The sequence below is a fragment of the Columba livia genome, chromosome 2 (assembly GCF_036013475.1).
Source record: "Columba livia isolate bColLiv1 breed racing homer chromosome 2, bColLiv1.pat.W.v2, whole genome shotgun sequence".
In the NCBI taxonomy this organism is placed as follows: domain Eukaryota; kingdom Metazoa; phylum Chordata; class Aves; order Columbiformes; family Columbidae; genus Columba; species Columba livia.
Genome location: NC_088603.1, coordinates 26812208 through 26834057, shown reverse-complemented (window position 1 = coordinate 26834057; position 21850 = coordinate 26812208). Strand labels below are relative to the sequence as shown.

The window sequence follows — 21850 nt, the reverse complement described above, 5'->3', positions numbered from 1 at the left end:
TTTTAGCTGTGTCTTGTATCAGGGGTGGCCTTCTTCTCCAGAGATACATGGCTGTGATTGTTGTAACGTGTTCTGTGGATGACACTTGCCAGAAGGACACTGTGTGCAAGACCGTGACAATATTTATAGGAGGGGGGGAAAATGACCACTAAAGCCTGCATTCCAAATTTCAGCAAAAAATATTAGCTAAGTTTGAACTTTATGGACATAGATGTAGAGCAGGGCAATTAAAAAAAACACAATAAAATCATCACTTCCATTCTCTTAAGAGCAACACATTTTCTAGAAGCCTGCAGAAGACCAGATGCACAATAACAGCACAGACAAACTTCCGGCAGCTCATCGTGGAAGGAACACACGTCAGAGTAACTTCTTTCTCCATCTTGACTTGAAAGATATTTCTGAACTTTTAAATTTGCCTTCCTCCTGTCTCTAACAGAGAATCTATCCCCACATTTTGAAATCGGACAGACACTATTTTCCTTATTTTAAGCTGCATTTAAATCTTTCTTTTATTTCATGAACTTCTATTGCTAAGGAGAGTTTGTCTCCACTGTCAGCTGCTGCTGAGCTTGGGAACTACATTTCTTCGGCGTAACGAAAGATACAGAAAGTGCCTCTTTCTTCAGTGAGACTTACAAGACTGCTTCCCAATCTTGCTTTCAGCAACTGAAATTCAGAATTGCCTTGGACTGTAACACTTTTTCCACCATGGTGGCATAACCATAATTAGATATTTTTCTGTCTATAGTATTAATGATAAACACCCATTATACAGTATCAACACCGTAAACTACCGAACAAAAGCTCAATTTAAAGATGTCAAGCTGAAGGAATATTTTCTTAGCAGGCTAGAAAGACAATTAGGTAATTACAGGTGAAAAAAGGTATTATGCAGAGCTGAAAAGCACAATCAGGTGACACTAAGACACTGCATATAGTGAATTATTTGCTTCTACAGCACTTGGCTTAAATGATGAATTTAATTTATTACTGGAATAAGAGGTAGAAATGTGCTTTGTATCCCATACAAGAAAATGATTTTCATTAGTACTCCTTATTAGTGTGAAAGTCATTTGGGATTTGGCCTCCATGTGTAAGCCAACTTCCCAGGAGCGGATGACCCTGAGTCCATTTCCTATGCCAAACGATTTGTCAGAGTCTATGAAGTCAGGCACTAGAGAAAGGAATACAATTTGGAGGTTATTTCAACATCATCAAAATATCTAAGTTAGTGATCACTTCCAAAAGGATATGAAAGGTGAGAATGAGTAACTCCATTTTAAATAATGACACAAGGCGCTCTGAAAATAATTTGCAGGGAAGTGTGTTACTTTAAAAACATTTACAGAAAACACAGCAGAAAACAGAACAAAATCAAGGAAATAACATCAGCATTTTAATCCTGATCAAACCAGATCACAGTCTGGCACTCAAATCCTACAATTACGAAATATTACATCGGTTCTCATTAATGATAAAGGCCTTGGGCTGAAAGAAAAAGAACGTTGCTTCATGACCCCTATACTTCATCTGTTCTGTGTACTGACTCATAGTCGGATCCTGTTTCCTCTGACTTTTAATTTTAGAGCCAAGTATTACAAGACTAACCCAGCCATGTTTTCAGTCTCAATGGGGAGGAACAATGAACTTTTGATATTACTACATGAAGTAAAAAAAAGATTCAACCCATATTTGCGACATATTTGTCTCTTCCACGTAAAAATGAGTTACAAGATAATACGGAAAATTACCCCACTTCCATTTTAAATAAACAACTTAAGCAACATTATGCACGGGTGCATTTTTTATACACAGCAGAGAGAACACCACATTTGTAAATACAAGAGGGAGATCACCGAAGTGGTAAATTATGAAATCACACAAAGCGATGCAAATATTGTATTTCCTACTGCCCTCTGCCTGATAATTCACCTCCCTTAGAAACTAAGATACCTGAAGCACTTCATACCTAGAAAACCTAGACCAGGCAATATGTAATGGATCTGAAGTCTGATAACTCATGAAAATTTAGGAGCAGTTTTGACACATTAGACTGTAATGCAGCAATATTTTCATACAGATAAGCAAGTTTAGGTAGGAAGTAAAAATGTTAAAGCTTATTAATTGCATTTTTCTTCTCATGCCAAAGCCACTCACAGTTTATAGTGATGTGATTTTCAAGGCTTGAATCATATGTCAAAATGAAGTTTCTCAGTGACACCTGACACATGAAGAAAAGCCTCAGAGCAATGACAAAGTTTAAAGCAAATTATTTCCAAAATAGAAATACACAAGGAACGTTTTATTCTTCTATAATCTACTGCTTTAAAGTGAGACATTTCCAAAATGTCTGAAAATAATATTTAGAAGCATTCAACCTACAACTTATGTCATTTATAGAATTGTAAATTTGTAAAAGGGAATGTTGTGTTGCTAACACAGTTTTTACAGTTGAACTAAACTTTTTGCTATGTTACACTCTGTGACCTTAAGGATACCTTGCTACATGTAATTATGTTTAATTTGTAACTAAAATAAGCCATAAATCATAGATATATGACTTAAATAGACATTATTATTTCTCTCTTAGAAAACCATAAAACAGAAGCAGTTATTAAAATGCTAAGCATGAATTAGACCTTTATGCCTAGTATAGCTTTAAATATAAGAACTATCATCATCTGAAGTGTTTAAATACAAAAAAGAGACATAAGGTTGTGATTCACTGACCAGAAAATTAGTCACTGAACCATAATATGCACACTTCAACAAAGTAGCTAATTATGTATTTCACGTCACTCTGGCTCACCAAAATTAAGCACATGCATTTCAGACTTGATTAATTAGTCTCAAGGGCCAAAAGTATTATAACAAAGAACTATAAATTCTGTCATCAAAAATATACTTAAGAAGCTGGCTATGTTTCTGGATATGTGACAAATGGGGGTTTTAAAGCCTTTAAACTTCATCACGATAATACCCCCTTTAATTATTACAGCCAGCAACTGCAAAATAAAACCCAGCGGATCTGTGAGGCTGTACTACAAGCCATTACTGTACTAAATCTCAGGCCATTACTGATTATTTCTGATGTTTGCAAAAAAAGAGAGGAGAGAATATCACAGAGAAGCAGGGCATGAACTGACCTTGATATTCAGAGTTACACACAATCGAGCTGAATTACCAGCTGTGAAATATTCTTTTTGGTTGTGGTTAAAATAAATAGGAACAGAGCTAGGAATATCATAAACATTTGACTCTACCTTGTATTTATGAACATCCAACAAAATACAGTTTCTTCAACTGTATTTTGTTGGATGTTCTTAAATACAAGGTAGAGTCAAATGTTTATGATATCTGAAGAAACTGAAAATTAAACTACAGCAATGGTGGGTAAGAAAAGTACTCTACTGAAATTGGCAGCAACTCCTACATCTCCTGCGATCCAGTCATGATTTAATGATTTTCAAGTACACCTGGTATAGAGCTTTCTGCATATTTCCAGTTTTTATTAAATGAGGGTCTGCAGTCCTGTGCTTCTTGAAATAACAAAAAATAATGTATTGATTTTTTTGCCAACGATGGGAACCAGAAACATTATTATAAGAATTAATTTAATCAAGAAACATTTCAATTTTGAAAAGAGCCTCGGTACTAGAAAAATGGAGGGGGGGGTGGGGGGTGGCGGAGCACCAACTCTCTGAAACAAAACTGAAGTTCTGCAGCATGGATTTTTAGTGCTTTATTCCCTGTGAATGATTTATCCTAAAAATACTTCAGGCATTAAACACTCAGTTAAAAATAATTTAACATGTATTTTTTCAATTCAACAAAAACCAAGTAAGAATACAGCAGACTCTGTGTTTTTTTGCTGCAACAGGATTCATGTTTTTTTCTTCCAACCTTTCCTAAACTATAATTTGGTCAATAAAAAATGTACAGTAAAGTTCATTGTATTTGGGGGAGTTTTACAGATGGTTTTAAAAAATGGTTGCCCTCTGAGCTTTAAAGCACAAAGCTGCTTCTGCTACCATTTCTCTAATTTATTTCAAGATGTCTTCAATTACCTACTCTGGCTGCTTCCATTAGGATAATAGCCATATAATTAATCTAAAGTGCTAAAAGTGGTGTGAACCCTGTAAGAAGGCAGTTTATTTGGTTACAGCAGCGCAAGCTGGAACTTGTCAGGTTTTCATGAACAAGATCAAGCCCTCTGAAGAGATGGGAGCCTCAAATGCAGGGGTCACTGACTGGACATAAGGAATTCACAAGCTACAAGGTTCCGCTGCACTTGCTTGGATAAAGTGAACCGAAACTGACTTATAAAAACTCTTTGAATCATTGAATAATTCAGGTTGGAAGAGAGCTCTGGTCCACCCCAACCCTCCTAATTCAAAGCATGACCAAATCTGTCATTGCCTTGATCAGTTTTAAATCTCTCTAAGGATGGGATGGAACCTGTTCCAGTGTACGTTTTTTTGGTGAAAATATCTCGTCAGGATCTCATCCCTAGCTGCACCCTTTGTTCACTTCCTGTTATTTTGTCACCATACAGATTACAGAGAATCCGGGTTCACCATTTCTACCTTCTGGAAAGCAGCTGAGACAGCAGGAAGATCCCTGCCATTCCATCCTCCTTTTCTTTGGAGTGAAGAAGTTCTTTCTGCCCATTCCTAGGGTGTTTTTTGCACAGCTGCTCTCCAGCCCACAGTGTTTCACAGGGCTAAGCTGCTCCAGATGCAGGATTTACATTTGCCCTTGCTGGACTTTATGAGGTTCCTGCTCCTTCATTTCTCCAGCCTACTGAGGTCCCTCTGAATAGCAGTCTTGCCCATTAGCTCATAAGCTGCTCTCCCCAGATCAGAATCCTCTGCAAATTTGCTAAGGATGTCTTCTGCCTTAGGTCTCTAAGTCCACCTAGCCTTCCCATGCAGCAGAGACTCAGGAAGTGGCTGTCATCATCCCTGGAGTTGTTTAGAAGATGTGTAGATGAGGTTCTTAGGAACATGATCTAGAAGTGGACTTGGCAGTGCCAGGTTAACAGTTGGACCTGATGATCTTAAAGGTCTTTTCCAAACAAAATTATTCTATACTTCTATGTACACAGCAATCTTTAAAGCTACTAGCTGTAACCACGAAGAACTGAGGGCAATTAGCAGAAGGACGTAAAAAAGGTTGGCCTGGAGATTAGTGACGGTAGTGACCCAAAACTAACGCGAATAAGGGAACAACTCTGCCTGGAGGCTAACACCCAAAGTAACATGAGGAAGTAACTACCATCAGTAGATTAAAGGCACAATGATTGAATGAAGTCAGCCAAGGTCACATAAGAAACACGTGACGGACCAACCTGTGTATTGTCCAGTGGAGAATGCTGGCTAAGTACAGCCAGCACAGAAGAGCAAACTTTGGGAAGAGTCTGCAAAGACCCTGGAGATAAAGCTGCCAGTAAACTGACCTACTGTGCAGAAGTTCTGCAGCCTCTTTGTCCTAGACCCACGATGAAGTAAGCTGTGTGCTGTACTTTGAATCTGACCCCAGACAGCAGTACCCCGATGTAGTAGTGGTTTCAGCCAACACAGGTGTCCCTTTGCCCAGTCAACAGTCAGGATGGGTGCATGGGAACATGACTTCCTTGGTGTGGCCATGGCATGAGCTGTAGGTACAAGTAACAGTAACGTGCCAAGAATGAGATGCGTGTGTAGTGTGTGCTCTGTTACTTGCTGTTGTTGTTGTTGAAGTAGCAGTTTAGAACAGAATAGAAAATAGAATATTAACATTTTTAAACTATTCCTAAGAATAGAAGAGGACAGAACAAACCAGAACAAAATAGACTCTTTCTGTTGGAAGGGACCTACAATGATCATCTTGTCCAACTGTCTGACCAAAAGTTAAAGAACATTATGAAGGGCATTGTCCAAATGCTTCTTAAAAACTGAAAGACTGGGGGCATTGACCACCTCTCTGGGAAGCCTATTCCTGCATTTGACCATACTCTCGGTAAAGAAATGCTTCCTAATGTCCCATGTAAACCTCTCCTAGCGCAGCTTTGAACCCTTGCCACATGTCCTGTCACTGGATACCAGGAGAAGAGCTCAGCACCTCCCTCTCTGATTTTCCTCCTCAGGTTGTGGCAGAGAGCAATGACGTTGCCCCTCAGCCTCCTTTTCTCCAAGCTAGCCAAGCCCAAAGCCCTCAGCTACTCCTCATAGGACATTCCTTCCAGCCCTTTCACCAGCTTTGTTGCCCTCCTCTGGAAACATTCAAGGACCTGATCATCCTTCTTAAATTGTGTGGCCCAGAACTGCATGCAATACTCGAGGTGAGGCTGCCCCAGCACTGAATACAGCTGGATAATCACCTCTTCTGACTGGCTGGTGATGCTGGGTTTGGTGCACCCCAGAATGTGGTTTGCCCCCTTGGCTGCTCTCCACAGCTCCTGATAAACTACACTACTATCAACACTGAATGAATATGGAGTCAGGAAATCACAAGGTCATGTAAAAAAACCACACAGCAATATTAGTGCACTTAGATTAATTATTTCCACAGAAATAAATTCTAGTCCAGGGCCCCATGGACACATTAGATTTATTCAAGAGTACTTCAAAATTAGCCAAGGGATTCAATGTTTTGGCACCACTCTAGGTTCAGACCCTTACACTGTTCTGCTCTTCTAAGAGCGCAGGTAGAGAATCTCTTCCAGCTAGTCTGACAGTATCTCAACACAATGTTTGCATAAAAGGTTTTCTTGAATATGTGATTATCATTAAATCAGCATCTGCTATAGCACCACACAATTCTTAGAGGAATGGCCAGGTCAAAGAAACACATTTGTAAGTCTATATTTTAACATATGTGAACGAAGTGAAACACATACATCAGGTCAGTTCAAAGGGTTCAGATGCTACCTGGGAATGCTTCTAAAACCTGACCGCATTTTGAGGTGAGATTCGCTTTCCCTCTCCCTCACCCTTGTGGGCATCCAGGAAGGAAATACAGTCAGAAGTCAGCTGCTGAGTTCAGACCACATCCCGCATCTGGATGGTTTGGTGATGCAGGTTCTAGGAAAGCTGGACCACACTCATAGCACAGTGCAGGTGTAGTTAAATGCTCCTACAGCAGCATCCCTGTTCCTTGCTGAGTTACCCTGCAGGGGTGAATGGTGGGTATTTCTGGCCAGCTGTCACAATGTTATATCACATTAATCAAGGTGCACCAGAACCAGACTGTAGCTTCTACAGCAAAGTATCTCACACTTTGAAAGAGTAAAGAAATCAGCTAAATAAACATTTGTGTTGATATTTTCGTTGCAGGGGTAGGACCTTATATTTAGATCCAACCAACCTGAGGATGAAGTGATTCAAAACCTGTGAAGTTGCGCCTTGACAGGAACAGAAAACTGACTCTTAGTGAAATTCAGTCCTGCTGAATCTTATTAATTCATGTTGTACTTAAGTTTAAAAATAATACTCTAGATATCTAGCAAAATAGTTTATAATTCAGCCAAAAACTTTTGCATGAAGATTTGTTTATGTATTTTGAACTCAAACATATACTTTTTCGTTCAAATGTGCAAATATTACAATAAATAACTTACCATAAAATTCAAATTAGGAAGATCTCAGGACACAGGGACTATGTTTATGCCAGCAAGTTAAAACAGTGCCAAGGAATGCTCCCAAGCACTGGTAGTGTATAATCTACACTGCTAAATCACTGAAACAGTTGCTGGAACAGACTGGCCCAAGTTAACTAACATTCTACCAAATAATACTCAGACATGGTCCAGGAGTTAGCTTGGATGTTTCCAACAGACAATTTGGACATGGCCACCCTGCTCTAAAAGGGTAAGAGAGTTTAACGGTGTGAGCAATGTCCATTCTGGTGCCAGCTGGCCTCAGCACCACAGAACAGTCTGAGGCACAGTTCATCTCCTACAACAGGCACAGCCAAGGAATATAAACCAGCAAAGCACCGATGAACACAGCCTTACCTCACCCGTGCTAAGGGGTCACAGTGTTCGTGAGTAATTTTTCACGTTAAGTTCAGTACGCTGCTCCTGCTAGTCTTACACAATGATCACCAATGCTTGTAGGAGTTCTTTGCAGAGATCAGAAAGAAGAAAACAGCTCATATTATGGAATTTTTAGTGTAACCATAATGGAGTATACAGGAGAAAGTCACACTATTTTGGTAGAGAACATCACAAATTGAAGTTCTGCTGGGTGAATGACTCAGGTTTATCAAAGCAGCAGGATATACAGTAAGCACACATGGCTTCTTAAGCAGCCCTTCATAAAGTCCCGGCTCAGCAATCAGCGTCACAGAGCAAAGAACTTTTCTTTCCTCATCTTTTTCTCTCCATGGCTCAGCACTTGGATTCAAGGAAAGAGAAACAGACAAGAAAAGGAATAACAAAACCGTCACCCCCAGACAGAAATAAGACAATTTAATCCAGCTGTCTGAATCAGGCATGGAGAATGATATCTTTTGCTTTTGGGTCCTGTCTCATTAGCCAGGATAAGGAAGAAGTAGAAATCTCTCCTGCCTGTTCCACAATGTGGATCTGCAGTATGGAGAAGGCCTGCAAATGTTTAAAGGACACAGTTGTTTCGCAGGGCAAGAGCACCCGTAGGGCAAGTAAGAAAGAGCAGGCGAAAATCTGCCCAGGCGTGTGCACCACAAGATGAGAAGATGACAATCTAGGGGAAGGAGTCACTAAAATAAAGTGATGCTGTTCACTGTTACTGTGAGCAAACCGCATTCCCGCAGGGCTATACTGCTGCTGGCTTGATCCTGCAGCTGACTTAATCTGTCCTCTATACTGTCTCAGTTCTTCCATAGACACGACTGTAGAAATTACCTTTCCATATGTTGTGACATTAAACAAAACTAACAGGAGGCATGCAAATACTGTTTTCTGAGACAGTATATTTTTCAGAAAAAAATCAGCTCAGTATGGGGTGAGGAGTTAGCAGGAGAAGGAATAAATGGCATTACTAGTTGGTGTTAATTAAGAAGCGAATATTTTCACTTCTTGCCCTTTAACTGCTCCTTGTATAAGAGCTATCTAAGAAAAACCATTAAAACTTCATTTTTGTCTGAAAGACTGCATTTGCAGTACATTAGGAGTGAAAGAATTTCAGCTGTGAACTGGGAGTCAGAGTTGGGACAAAATGCTGCTTTGAATTAAAACCATCCAGATAAGAAAAAAACACAAAATGTTAATAAATTATTCTTTACTAGAATAGAGAATAGTTAAAAGTGGTAAGCCCCAGGGTTTGAGAGCTACCCTGCTATTGTTAGAACCTACTCTTCATGTTCTAGAAGATTAATTAAACATGGCAATATTTGCTAACTAATTATTTAGATTCTTTATTAAGATGGGAAGACTTTGGGGCATTTCAGTAGAATTTCATTAAACAAGAACCCGTAACCTCACTGGTAGCTTAGAATTAATGAAATTGCTTTCAAGGTGGTGCAAATCATGAGAAACAGAACAGGTTTTGCGCAGGTTCTGTGTGGCTCTCTGAAAACCCAAGAATTGATGCAGAAAGTACCATGAGAGCATCTGCTCAGTGCTTAGCAACAGTGTGGAAAGCTGAGAAAATGCTTAGTCATATTCAGAAGACAGGATACAGAAGGAAGACATGGAATTTAAAATTTTCTTCTCCAGTAAAGCACTGAATGTGGGTAATTTCCTTAAAAGGACCATTTCAGAGGAAAGCAGTAACGATAAAAGCATAGCAACAGCATATGAAGGACTGGGGTTTTCCTATGACTCTCTCTCATGCAAGACTCTTTCTGCTGATCAATGCAGTAAGTCCTCCCAGGACCATGTCCTCCTTCCCTGGGACCTGCCCTTCCCAGAGCTGCGTGGCCACGAATCTTTGTATCCAGTGAGGCAGAGAAGTGCCGTCCCCATTGAAAGCTCATGTATTTGTTCTAGGAGGGACAGAGATCAACAAAGGACAAAGGGCAAAGGACAAAGTTTTCTCTGTAAAAGAACTAGATTTTCTCTCTTGCGAGTGTGTTCAAGAAAAAATAAAATTCGCTGGAGGTGTACCCCTCTCCAAGTGAGCTTTCTCTGGTGAAAATGTTAGGGTCCCCCAGCACCATTTCGTTATGATGAAGAACAAGGAGAAATAACAGGGTCACAGAGGCAACCCAAGCAACTTCAAGGAACTTCAGGTCTGCTACTCAGCACCATAGTCCATGAGGAAGAGTGCAAGCAAAATAACCTAGGAGAAGCTCCATGGCAGGATAGGGCTCTCACTGTCAGCTTGCCTCCTTACCCTGTCTTTAATGATTGCAGGCACCACTCAGAAACTTCAAGTTGCCAGATTACATCCTAGACAGGGTCAGAAGAAGCACAGAACAATCAGTGACAATAGTCTGGCACTGCCCTCTGACTGATCCATTAATCTTAGAGCAGGGGCAGCACTCAACGATATTGGAAAACAACACACATTTCAAAGCAAAATCCCTCCTGTATATAATCAAATTCTGAAATCCACTAATATGAGATATTAGTAAACAAAATAGTTAAGCAAAATTATAAAGACGGCTTGGTATTTACATCAATAGAAATTGCATTCATAGTTGTATTTGCCAGATTAAGAGTCACAAGGACACTAATTCTCATCCCTAAAAACAGAAGCTGATTGCCAACTGGGATTATAAAAGAATTCCCTTTCCTTTGTCTCACAGGCTACCAGGGTACATCAGGCAAGTGCTGAATATCTTCCTATAAAACATTATAAGAAAGAATAATTGCATTTATTACCACTGGAGAAGCCAAATTGGTTGGGTCAATGATCTTCCATTATGGTATGACAACTCTTCTGAATAGTCCAATACTTCAAACAATGGATAAAATAACAATGGATGCTTCTACTTGCTCTTTTTTCCCCCCTTCTCACCCTCACCTAGAACAGTTCAAAAGGTAAAACCCATGTCTTAATTTTCACAGATTCTTTACTGTGTCAGCTACAGACAGTCTGGATACATTTTTCTGGCAGAAACATTGCAAAAATCTATTCTAGGTCAATGCCTTCCACTGTCAGGATCACTCAAAAGTGTTCAGAAGGCTCAAAGGAGAAAAATAAATCACAAAGTATTGGTATTATGCAAGGTCCCTGAAGAGGTATTGACTGCATTTATTACAAAGAATTAAGAAGGAGCTTTAATGTCATTCTGTTCATGAACGGCCTTTCTTTGCAACTGATCTCACACAATAAATCCTGCTACAAAAACTGGCATGCACTATAGGACAAAATGACTGTGCGTATGTAACACTGCAGGTTACAAACGTGAAGTAACGCCAGGGAAACACACACAAATCTCTGTGTGTGCAGGACACCAGGCAGCAGAGGGCTTTGTGCATCCCAGCTCTAAGACAGGTGTAAGTAGGAAAAAGTATCTGTCAGAAAACAATGTTCTCTCCACAAAAGCAGCTGCAGGCAAGGCCCTTACGTCATATAGGAAAGGAAAAACAGTCAGCAAGACAAAAATACACCATTTTCTTTCATATTAACATTCATCAGTATTAGCTCTTGCTTACTTTACACGAAATATTTAAACCTACCGCAAAAATAGGGGGAGTTACACCAAATTCTACTCATTCTTTTCTTGTAATTAGACATATACATTAGCAAGAGGCTGCTAACCACACAGTATGGCACTGTGCATATAGACAATGACACATCTGTTTTATTTAATATTAGTATTATTTTATATCGTAATTCATAATACAAATTATGTTTAAATTTATTTTTAATTCAATATTTTTATGAGGTTCCTTACCTAGTTGTGACACTAATGCATTAGATCATTTTTCTCATGAAAGCTCAATATCTTAAGATTACTTACAAGGAAAAGTGTAGAAGCTGAAATCTTTCCTTGATAAATGAGACCTGTCAGAAGCCAATGATCCCTGTGCACAGGATACATAGTGCACTTGACAATGTGAGCTCAACAACAATGACGAAATACTTTTTACAGTCCACTATTTTATGACAAAAGGGTCTAGATTGCAACCAGTCTGACTCTAATTTACTTCCCAAGAGAAAACTCTGGGAGCATTCTGTGTGAAAAATCATTTTATGTTTCTTCCTTTCTCCAAACCCATTATTTCTCCATGGAAGCAAGTATTTTATTCTGTAACTTATGCAATAATAATTGCACAAACAAACCGATTATAAATGTGTATAATGCATTTGTTGCATGTGAGTGCTTTCTTTTTTTTTCTTTAGCTAAAACACGAATCACAAAATACATATACCAAAACATAGGAAGACATTATTCTGTCATAAAGATTTTATGATCAAAGGTCTCAACTCTGCAGAAAACCTAATAAAGTATGTACTCATTTTTACAGTCAACTCAGTAAAACCACCCAGAGCACGTCAGTCTTTGCAGAAATAACACTGATGTAGCTTAACTTGTGAATGTTACACAAAAATATATTCACCTGTAATTGTACTACAATTTCTAATACTTTTTTTTTCCTAAATAACCTCTTTCAAGTAAAATGTTCATCAACCTCCCCCAAGATTCTTTGCAGAATCCACATCCCAACATTATTCCTTAATGTCATGCGGAACAGCTATGGAATTACCATGGAAATGTGCATGCCAGTGTACACCACCACTGTCTGAGGGGGAGTGCAGATATTACCACCAGTAGTTTAGTCACAGTTCAAAAGACATCAGCCCCAAACTCGTTAATTAAAGAATTCAGCTGTACTCACTAGAGGGGATTTTGAGAGAGAACCAAAGGATGACTACAGAATGGCTGTTGCTTTGCAATATGTCAAAGATGTTTACGGATTTATTTTGTAGAGCGAAATCTTTGCTGAACTGAACAAGCTACTAAACAAGAAAGCTATGAGACCGCATAGGTTTTTAAATGGCAAACAAGTTCATTTCTAGGGAAATAATGTTCTTATTAATTTACAAACACTTTACAGCCTTGCACCTAGATCAGTTTAGACTTTTACTTGCAGCATGTGTTACATTTTCTAGCCTAGTCATTACTTATGGATTTTTACAGGGATGCTTTTCAATGAACCGCAGCACAGGAACTGACAGAAACCCAGAGATGGTGCAGGGAGGTGATCAGTGGCAGCACAGTTTCCAATCTGACCAACACCCATGACCTTCATCATTACAGGTAACAGAAACAGTCTGAGGTCCATGGAGATCTAGATCAGCAAAGACTCGTCTTCTATGTGCAATTTCAGCTTCAGTCGTCATTTTTTAAAATCTAAGTCAAAACGCCCATCTGTAACACCACAGCTCATCTGTGTCTTGGGATAAGAGCAGAGAAGACACAGAGGCCAAAAACTCTGATTCCACTTGCACAAACTGACATTCCTGTGAAAGATGCCAGGTAAGCTCAAGTATTCAGTCACAGTTTATTTTCATGTAAAATACTCACCTGACTTTCCCTTTGGTGTTTCTAAGAACAGTTGCAGCAAAATTTTGCGTAACACCAACCAGACTGATGCCATCAACTTCCACAATTTGGTCATTCACTTGGATCCTTTCAGGGGACAAACACAAATATATAAATAACTCTGAATTCTTGGTGAATTTTCAGCAAAACTTAGCATACAGAGATCTTTTTAGTTTGGTTTTAAACAAAAACTTTAAATAAAAACTCAGTCATAAAATGATGGAGATAAATATGAAAAATGCATCCTTCCTTGCACGCAGACATCTCATAAATCCAGCTTCAAAGTTACCATTACAATTAATAGCATCACTCATCCCGTCACTTTCCTTGCATAGACAGCAACACAAACTCTTGAATTTGTCATATGACTTGAATTAAACAAGATACTTGAACAGTTCTTATATCATTCTTTCCTAAGCCAATCCTGAAAAACAGCATAGGACATAGCTCTGGTATTTCACACTAATGGAAAAAAAATGCAATATTTAACTAAAACAACCTGCTTATCTGTGGAGAAAAGAGCTTGTGTATTAGACTTAATTGTGACCTACTCTCTTAAAATATTTAATCTAACTCGCTCCAAAAAGATGCATTCCCAGTGTAAGTGTGATCTTGCTGTACACAATAATAAGCCCTTGGACTGTTTTAATGAGGACTCTCTCTGAAACCAAACACCTCCTTACAGTCAATACACTGTTTGAAGGAGGAAAAGTTAGCTGGAATAAAAACCGTGCTGCTTTTATCTGAAGCAGGCAGTGCTATGAAATCCCTAGAGAAGGAACTGGACTCATCTGGATTACAAATTCTTGGAAGGAGAACTGCTATACTAAAATATCCTCTAGAAATGCATGAACTCCTGTAGTTTCAAAAATTAAAACCAAACCAAAACAAAACACCACATTCAGAACTAGTCAAAGGGAATAATTTTCAAGCACTTAATAGGAATGCTACTGATCCAAACAATACAGTTCACAAAGGAAGAAAGAAACAGCTGCAAAAAAAATCCCATTTAAATTATATGAAAATACCTAGATAGAGGTATTTTATATCTTAGGGTATCTTAGCGATAAGACTTCTTTTCAAAGAATAACAGAGGCTTCAAAGGAGGGCTGAAGCATTTTGACTTGGAGTACTAATTTCTTTGTCATGTCTGGGGCAATGCATTGCAATTCTACACGTGTTCAACCTGTACCTTCAGTTCTGTGGACTCCACTGACAAGTTAAAAATACGAGCTTTATTCTTCGGTAGCCTCACACCACAGAATGTCACTGTTTTCTGGGCAGGATCTCCCTCCTGTATATAAGAATGTTTGAAAATACGATCTTTGCAACAGCCTAAAATCTCCTGCCTTGAAAATACTATCAGGCATTTTATTCTCAGAATTTTATTGCAATTTTCACTGAAGCGTTTAATAAATGCCCCAACCACATTAATATTTATTGTATGTTGATGCTGGGTTTTGGTTTGATTTGCTTTGGTTTTTGGCTTGGTTTGGTTTGTTGCGGTTGTTTTGGTTCGTTTTTGTTTTGTTTTGTTTTGTTTGTTTCTTTTGGCTGGGTGGTTTTTTGTTGTTGTTTTGTTGTTGTTGTGTTTTGGTGGTTTTTTGTTTGTGTTTTTTTCAGTTAGTTGGCCACAGGAGTTCAAGAAAAGAAGTTTAAGAAGTTGGGGCTCACTGAGTGGGAAACTGTCACCCTCTTGGCTGAAAGCAAAATGGTGTAAGAAGATCCCTTTTTAATGGCAGTTGAGCTGTAACACTTTACACACTTCACCACGCAGTGGACTAGTAGTGTTCCTACAGATATGTAGGATTTCAGCTGACGGAAAGTCATGTTCAAGAACCGCTGCCTGCAACTTTGTAAGTGGCTCCATCTTGATCAACTGCACTTATCCTTCAGGCATAGTCTGTTATCTCCTTCTTTCTTGTTTGTACAGTTCCTAAATTCATGTCCAAGTCTTATTTTTATGGCCATTGTTCTACAAACCTCCTCTCTTTCTATAAATGCATATATTTTATTTATACATAAACACATATAGATATCAAACAACATATACTTACATAATCGTTATTCAAATTATATAATCACATGTAATTAGAAAAGAAGTTTCCTGTCTGTTACTGTGTACATTCCGTAGTGCCCAGACTAACGTACTCTCACAGTCATACTCTCCCGGACATCTCCCTCATCCGCGGGCCTCCCCTCTGCCCACTTGCACCCCAGCTCTGTACCTGCAGCCCTGACCCCCAGACAAGACACCCCAGGTACCGTCTAGACCAAAATATTCTCACAGCCACGTTTTCTGGGCAGCCTTCTCTTTAGAGCCCCCTCTGTCAGCAGCTCTAGGCTTCTTCTGCCTCTCAAATACAATTTCAAACATGAATTAAAAACTAGGCTCAAGTTGGCAAAGTCCAAATTCAAGAGGTTTAAGTGCTTCTATCATTAATGAAACTGATAATTCTTCTGACAATTATTTTTGCACGCTCCTGACTTTAATATTTGCCTATGTGAAGCAGCACTTCAATGAAGCAGCAATGAACCAACTAAAGTTGAACAAATTACTTGCAGATATACTGCTCTGTATGATGAACTGAAAAATTTAACCTGTGCTTCAAGTTAAGAGCAGTGTAATGTTTCAAAACTGTTGTTCTCAATGTTATCAAAATACCTGAAAATGTGAATGACTCATCACCACAATAATTTGAAAGAAGTAGCTATTAATTAATCCAGAAAAAAATATTTTTCATATTCAGTCTAATGACTGATTTCATATTTTACACACTATTAACAATCTCTCTTATTACTTATCAACACGTTTGTCTCTGGATTCATCTCGAAGCATCGTCCTTGGTTAAATACTGCCACACACCACCTTTTGATATGACAACTGAACACTACCTGCTTGTTTGCATCAACATGAATCAAGCCAGCGGTGCTCAATCACTCAGAAACTTCTTTGTACAAATTTTGGGTTTCCATGGGAGGCAAGTACTTTGTATCATGATTTGATGGGTTTTTCAATAAAAGATGGGAGTTATCCTACAGATACTGTAATGTTTTAAATTGTAGTTTCAGAACTGACTGCTTGAAGATTGCTATGCAGTTATTCAGAATATCTGATGCAACTGCTGAAATATAGCTTTATTTTCTGCAAGGAGATTTTGTTTTGCTATCAGTGTTAATGATTAACTAGGCTTTTGACAAAGATGAAGTTAACAGGACCCTTTACAGTTGACGCACTTAATTACAGAACTGGCTGCTCCCGACTGAGAGGATTACATATCCCTTTCCCAAGTGAGCGATCAGTCAGGCTCTCAGAAAGAAAATCAGAGGCTATTTCTCAACTGACCCAACATACAGCCAGTTGAAAACCAACACGAATATTAGAATGGTCAAAGAAATACATTATTTTTTCTCGGCTGACAAGCTCCTTTCAGCTGCCATCTAGGGAAATGAAAGAAGAGACTTGTGATTGTACATTAACTTCCATAGCCCACTCAAACATGTGAATAATGAAACAAACAGAAAATACAGATCATCACAGAGCAGTAGGAAGCACGTCTGTTTCTCAGCCAGGGAATGTCACACACAATGCCAGTTGTAAGCTTAATGTCTTCTGGCTCAGCTGAAGTGTACCTTTTAGAAAAACGTTCACTTAAATTTAAAGTAATGGATGAAGTCATGACATCTTGAGGTGTCAGCTTCTTCACTTCCCTTCATAATTTTTAAACCTATGATAAATCAGTATTTGGCCTTCAACCTGCTATCTTATTGCCAAGATCTGCAATAAAGATACCTGCAAGCCCAGTCTGGAGGATGGTATAATTCACTACTTTCAGAGCAACGTTACTAAACTTTGCAAGCCCCTGCCATATGGAGCCTTCTGATTTAACCTGTGTGGAGCTTCCACAGCAGAACAACCTTTGCCTGGCTGCAAAGTTATAGGTGTTCATCAATAAGGAACCTGTTACTGCAATAAGATTTTCAGAAGACAGTATCATCTTTTGAGAGTTTACTCTTACTCCATTTATCTGTGTTTATATTTGGTGCCATTTATAACTAATACAACAAATCACTAATGGTTAAAAATAGAAGTAGAGAATGCATATAAGTAGATGTAATTGCTAATGTGTCAGATAAGTAATATTTTATTTGCATGCAAATTTACAACATGTATGCACTGGGAAGAAACAACAGACTGTATGGGGTGGAAAATGTTTAAGAATACTTTTCATTATTGAATGATTACATAGTAAAGCATTTTTCTAATTTTTTATGAGAAACATTGGCCTGATTGTGGCAGGTATTTGGTAATACGCAGAAAACTCTGCCCCATGTGATAGGAAATACTGTACGTTCAAAAGGAATTACTCAACTTACACGTACCAAGTAAACAATACTAGAAGCAAGCAGGTTTTATATAAGCATCACGTAAGACTACAAACACCAGTTCATTTCTTTAGTGGGCAAGATTCATGGTACAGCTTCATATTCCAATTGATTAAAATACTTTCAGTGCAGTAGGGGTGAAAACTCAATTCTGGAGCAGATGACTATACATAATAAGAAATACAAAGTAACAGCCTGCTTTAGTAAACTTGAAATAAGGTGTATTTAGTAAGAGTTTAAGCATTCAGATACACAAATTATTTTGCTAATCAAATGTTGAGCAGAACTCTTTTTCATAAATATTGTGTGTGTAAAGCTGATTTGAAGCCAAAAGAACACACAGAAACTCAACACCTTTAAAATCTAAACTACCTTCAAAAGTGATACACAACAGGGAATCTCCAGTTTTATTCACACCAAAGCCTCTGGGTTTTCAGGTAGTCACAAACACACACCTTTGGCGCATCTGTTCTCCTTAAACACTTAAAACTCAGTGCACTAAACTGGTGTCTTCTCATAACTCTATCAGGCAGTTGGACCTCACCAGTGAAGTTTCCAAATTTTAAAGCTTTGAGTTATCATGACATACATTAAGCAAACAACTTTTTCCTATGAAAATCTTAATTCATAGTAACTATTGCCGGGAAAATTTCCAAATGCTGAGTCTAGTTTACCTGCCATCTCTTTCTGCTGCCCCACCTTCTGTTACTGTTTTGACAAATATTCCCAGTTTTTCAAGGCCTGCATCTGCTCCAACTCCCATTCCAATGATGCTTATGCCAAGTCCATCTTCATCTGTGAAGAAGGCAAGTGAAAGCAGAAACTTCTTACATTTGATTTATACAGGTACTTGGTAGATAAACATTTATTCTTTGGCTCCTCTTGGTTTTTCATATCAGTAACATTAATATCATTTTGCTTCCTTTTATAAACTTTATTATTCCACCATTTAATTACACACAAAAAATATCACCTTCACCCTTATGAGGAGCTCCGGACAACAATCACAATTTTTACTCTTCCAGTGGAGAATGAAAACATCAGATCAAACACTGTGTAAAATCATGTGTTAATGCAGGGACAGGAAACAATTCCCCTAGGGAAATAAAGAACTGCATGTCTCTGAACTGCTTCTTTAATTCCTTATCAAACAATGCTTGAAATCTAAACAGGCAAGGTGACTACAACAGATTCATGGAAATTCAAGAAAGGCTGTGTAGGTATGTGTGGGCTCATAGATCAGTGTCACAGGAACTGGAAATGGCACACAGAGTCCATACCTTTTTCTAGTTCAACTGGGAAGAGCTCCAGCTTTTCCACACGCTTCTCGAGTTCATATTCAGCTGATGCAGCCACTGGGTCAACTTCATCATTTCTCCTGTCATAGTCTTCATTGGAATATGTATTGAAAACCTGTGGAAACAAAAAAAAAAATCACTCAGTTACCTACTCCAAAAATACCAACTGCTTTTGTCCTGTGATGTTGCAGAGTATGAAAAGGCTTTTAAAAGTAAAATTTCTCCTGTTCCTTCAAACTTCAGATTTTTAAACTTGTGCTTTTTCATTCCAGTAAAGCACAAGTCTGGTTGCAAAAGTCAATTGATTTTTATTGTTTCGATTATAAATGCAGAAGGTGATCTTGAATGACTAAGTTGGACTGTACATGTCAATATTTAAATTACTTAATTCAACTCATTAAGAATGTACTATTAAAAAAGATTCATGGACAGGAAAAAGCAAAATACATTGGAATAATGATCTGCATACAGCCTCTGTTTCAGTCTTTTCTCCCAATTAAGTTCCAGTTTGCATCCATCTGACCAATGCTACACCTGAAGATTACTCATGTACATTTATGCCGCCTATGGATACCGTTAGAGATTATGCTCTGTAGTATGTGTTACCTTTTAAGAAGAGCAATATACACAGCCATGGGTATTTTTTAAACTAACCAGGTTTACAGGTTTTTTTCTGCTTTAAAGCAGTAATGTAACATTGACTGTATTAACCTGATTATTTTATTTACACTACTTTCTATTATGCTTTCAACATGAACATGTCAATCAGAGATTATTCAGACCTTTAGGAACTTTAAACAGTCAGGAAAAACATATTTTAATATTTTAGAGGCCAGCATAGTTCACTTAACCGTCCACATTTGGCAGTAAGTAAAGAATACACATTATTACTGGTAATAATTTTCTGAACTTCAGTCCCATGCATGTATCATGTTCATTAGTTCACATAGAGCAAAACAATTTCCCATATCCCATCTTCCTCTTTTACAGGGATCCTACAGAGGATACAATCATGTCACCACGTTTTTCTATATCACTGTTTCTCTTACAACACAAACCGCTGCACCACGCGATGCAGCCATACATGTGCTCGGATCTCAAGCAGCCCAGCCCGCTCTGTCACAGCCGTGCTTGGAGGCTCCGTCACGACCTGGGCTCATTTCCACCTGCGGTTTCACCTGCCTGAAAAGCTGTTAGTGCAGATCATTTTCTTTTAAATAGTAGTTATATTAAAATTGCAATACAGAAATACTATTCAACACCATTGTAAGTACAGTAACTGTGTAATGGCTACTGCAAAGCTACTTCAAAAACCCTCTCAGCTTTACATAAAGTAGTGGTTGAAACAGAGAGACATTAGTCACTCTCCGGAAATTTTAACTCCTGTATTTTACATCAACGTGAAACACTTAATAAACTGCCTTGTCCAAGAAGACTGAGATTATAAGCATTTTACTAGAATTCACAAACCTATCTCACATTGCATTTTAGTGATACTCATGCAAGAAAGACTGGTTTAACTAAATTGTGTTCCTCAGAAGCCTTCTTAAATATATCCAAAAGCTAAGTAAAGTAAGTCACATAGTAAATGTCCAATGCTGCTGAACATTTTATGCTGCTTTAGTATGTGTAAGATTGGAGAAAAGACACTGACACAGAGATAAGCATAAGAAAACACAACCATTTGCTTGGTCTAAAATGACCTGCAAAATCTATGTGCAAGTTCTGGCCATGCAACACACTAATGGAGAAACTGTGGAACAGCCAACTCCTTCAAAATGTAAGCGATCACCTTCAACTCCTTCCCTAAGCTTCTGTTTCTAGATGCAATAATTGCATCTGCACTGGGTATTTCTTAAATGCCTTGAACTATGTGTTAATTTCTGCTCCCACTGTTAACCCCACTGGGTGTTTGAACTCCCAGTTGCAATGGAAAACAAAACAAAAGGTAGCCTCACCAGCTCAACAGCCTGACACAGGAGCTCTGAAAATCTTTTGTTACTCCAAGTCTTTCACAAACCTCTTTGACACAAGATAAAGCCTTCGTCATGTTACCTACCCCGTCTGCTACTTCTCACAACACTTGAAGACAGGAAGAATCATGAGCATGGTTTTCTACGTAGTCATATCAAGACAGAAAAAGCCTGGAGATATACTGATGCCAGGCTGTATGCAGTGAAAAAGCAGCAGGTACAGGACAGAAGGCCATCACATCTATCTTTTGATTGAGATGTAGAACTCACAGCAACCATCTAGTCTACTCTGATGCTAGTACAGATCAGTCAGAAGAGCCAGGGGACAGCACGGCAAGGCCCCGCTGTGGGCTGGTGGGGAACCTCCAGCTGCCCTTCTCAGTGGTTTGCTGTCAAAGGCCACTGCACTCACCAAGGGTTCCATATCCAAACCCAACCTCATTCCTGCTGACTCCGACCAAAACGGGGATCAATCAGTAAAGCTGGACACAACTAAAGCACTACCAAGCTAAGGTATGACCACAGACCTTTATGTCTAAAATGCAGCTGTCATGCAAGCGAGTACAGGTTAAAAGCAACAGCTGTGGGTTTAGCTTGGATTGTCTCATTTATCCACATGACGAGAGACACTTGTTTCAAATACAGAACAAAGACAGATGTTCTCAAGGAAAATGGAGATACAGACACTAGCTGTTGAAGGATGGTGAGAGATGCAGATAAACATTGTTT

At 38.6% G+C, this 21850-nt stretch overlaps 1 protein-coding gene across 9 annotated transcripts in view; it reads right to left on the bottom strand.

Annotated features, from left to right (window-relative positions):
• Nucleotides 1-21850, bottom strand: part of PPP1R9A (protein phosphatase 1 regulatory subunit 9A) — a 140624-nt gene that overhangs the window by 45070 nt on the left and 73704 nt on the right. For all 9 annotated transcript variants that reach the window (XM_065051090.1, XM_065051096.1, XM_065051091.1 and 6 more), the window contains exons 3-5: nucleotides 19131-19263; nucleotides 18525-18645; nucleotides 13447-13551 (exon numbers count right to left, since the gene is read on the bottom strand). In XM_065051090.1, the coding sequence (XP_064907162.1) occupies nucleotides 13447-13551; nucleotides 18525-18645; nucleotides 19131-19263 (359 nt within the window). The remainder of the gene's footprint in view (nucleotides 1-13446; nucleotides 13552-18524; nucleotides 18646-19130; nucleotides 19264-21850) is intronic.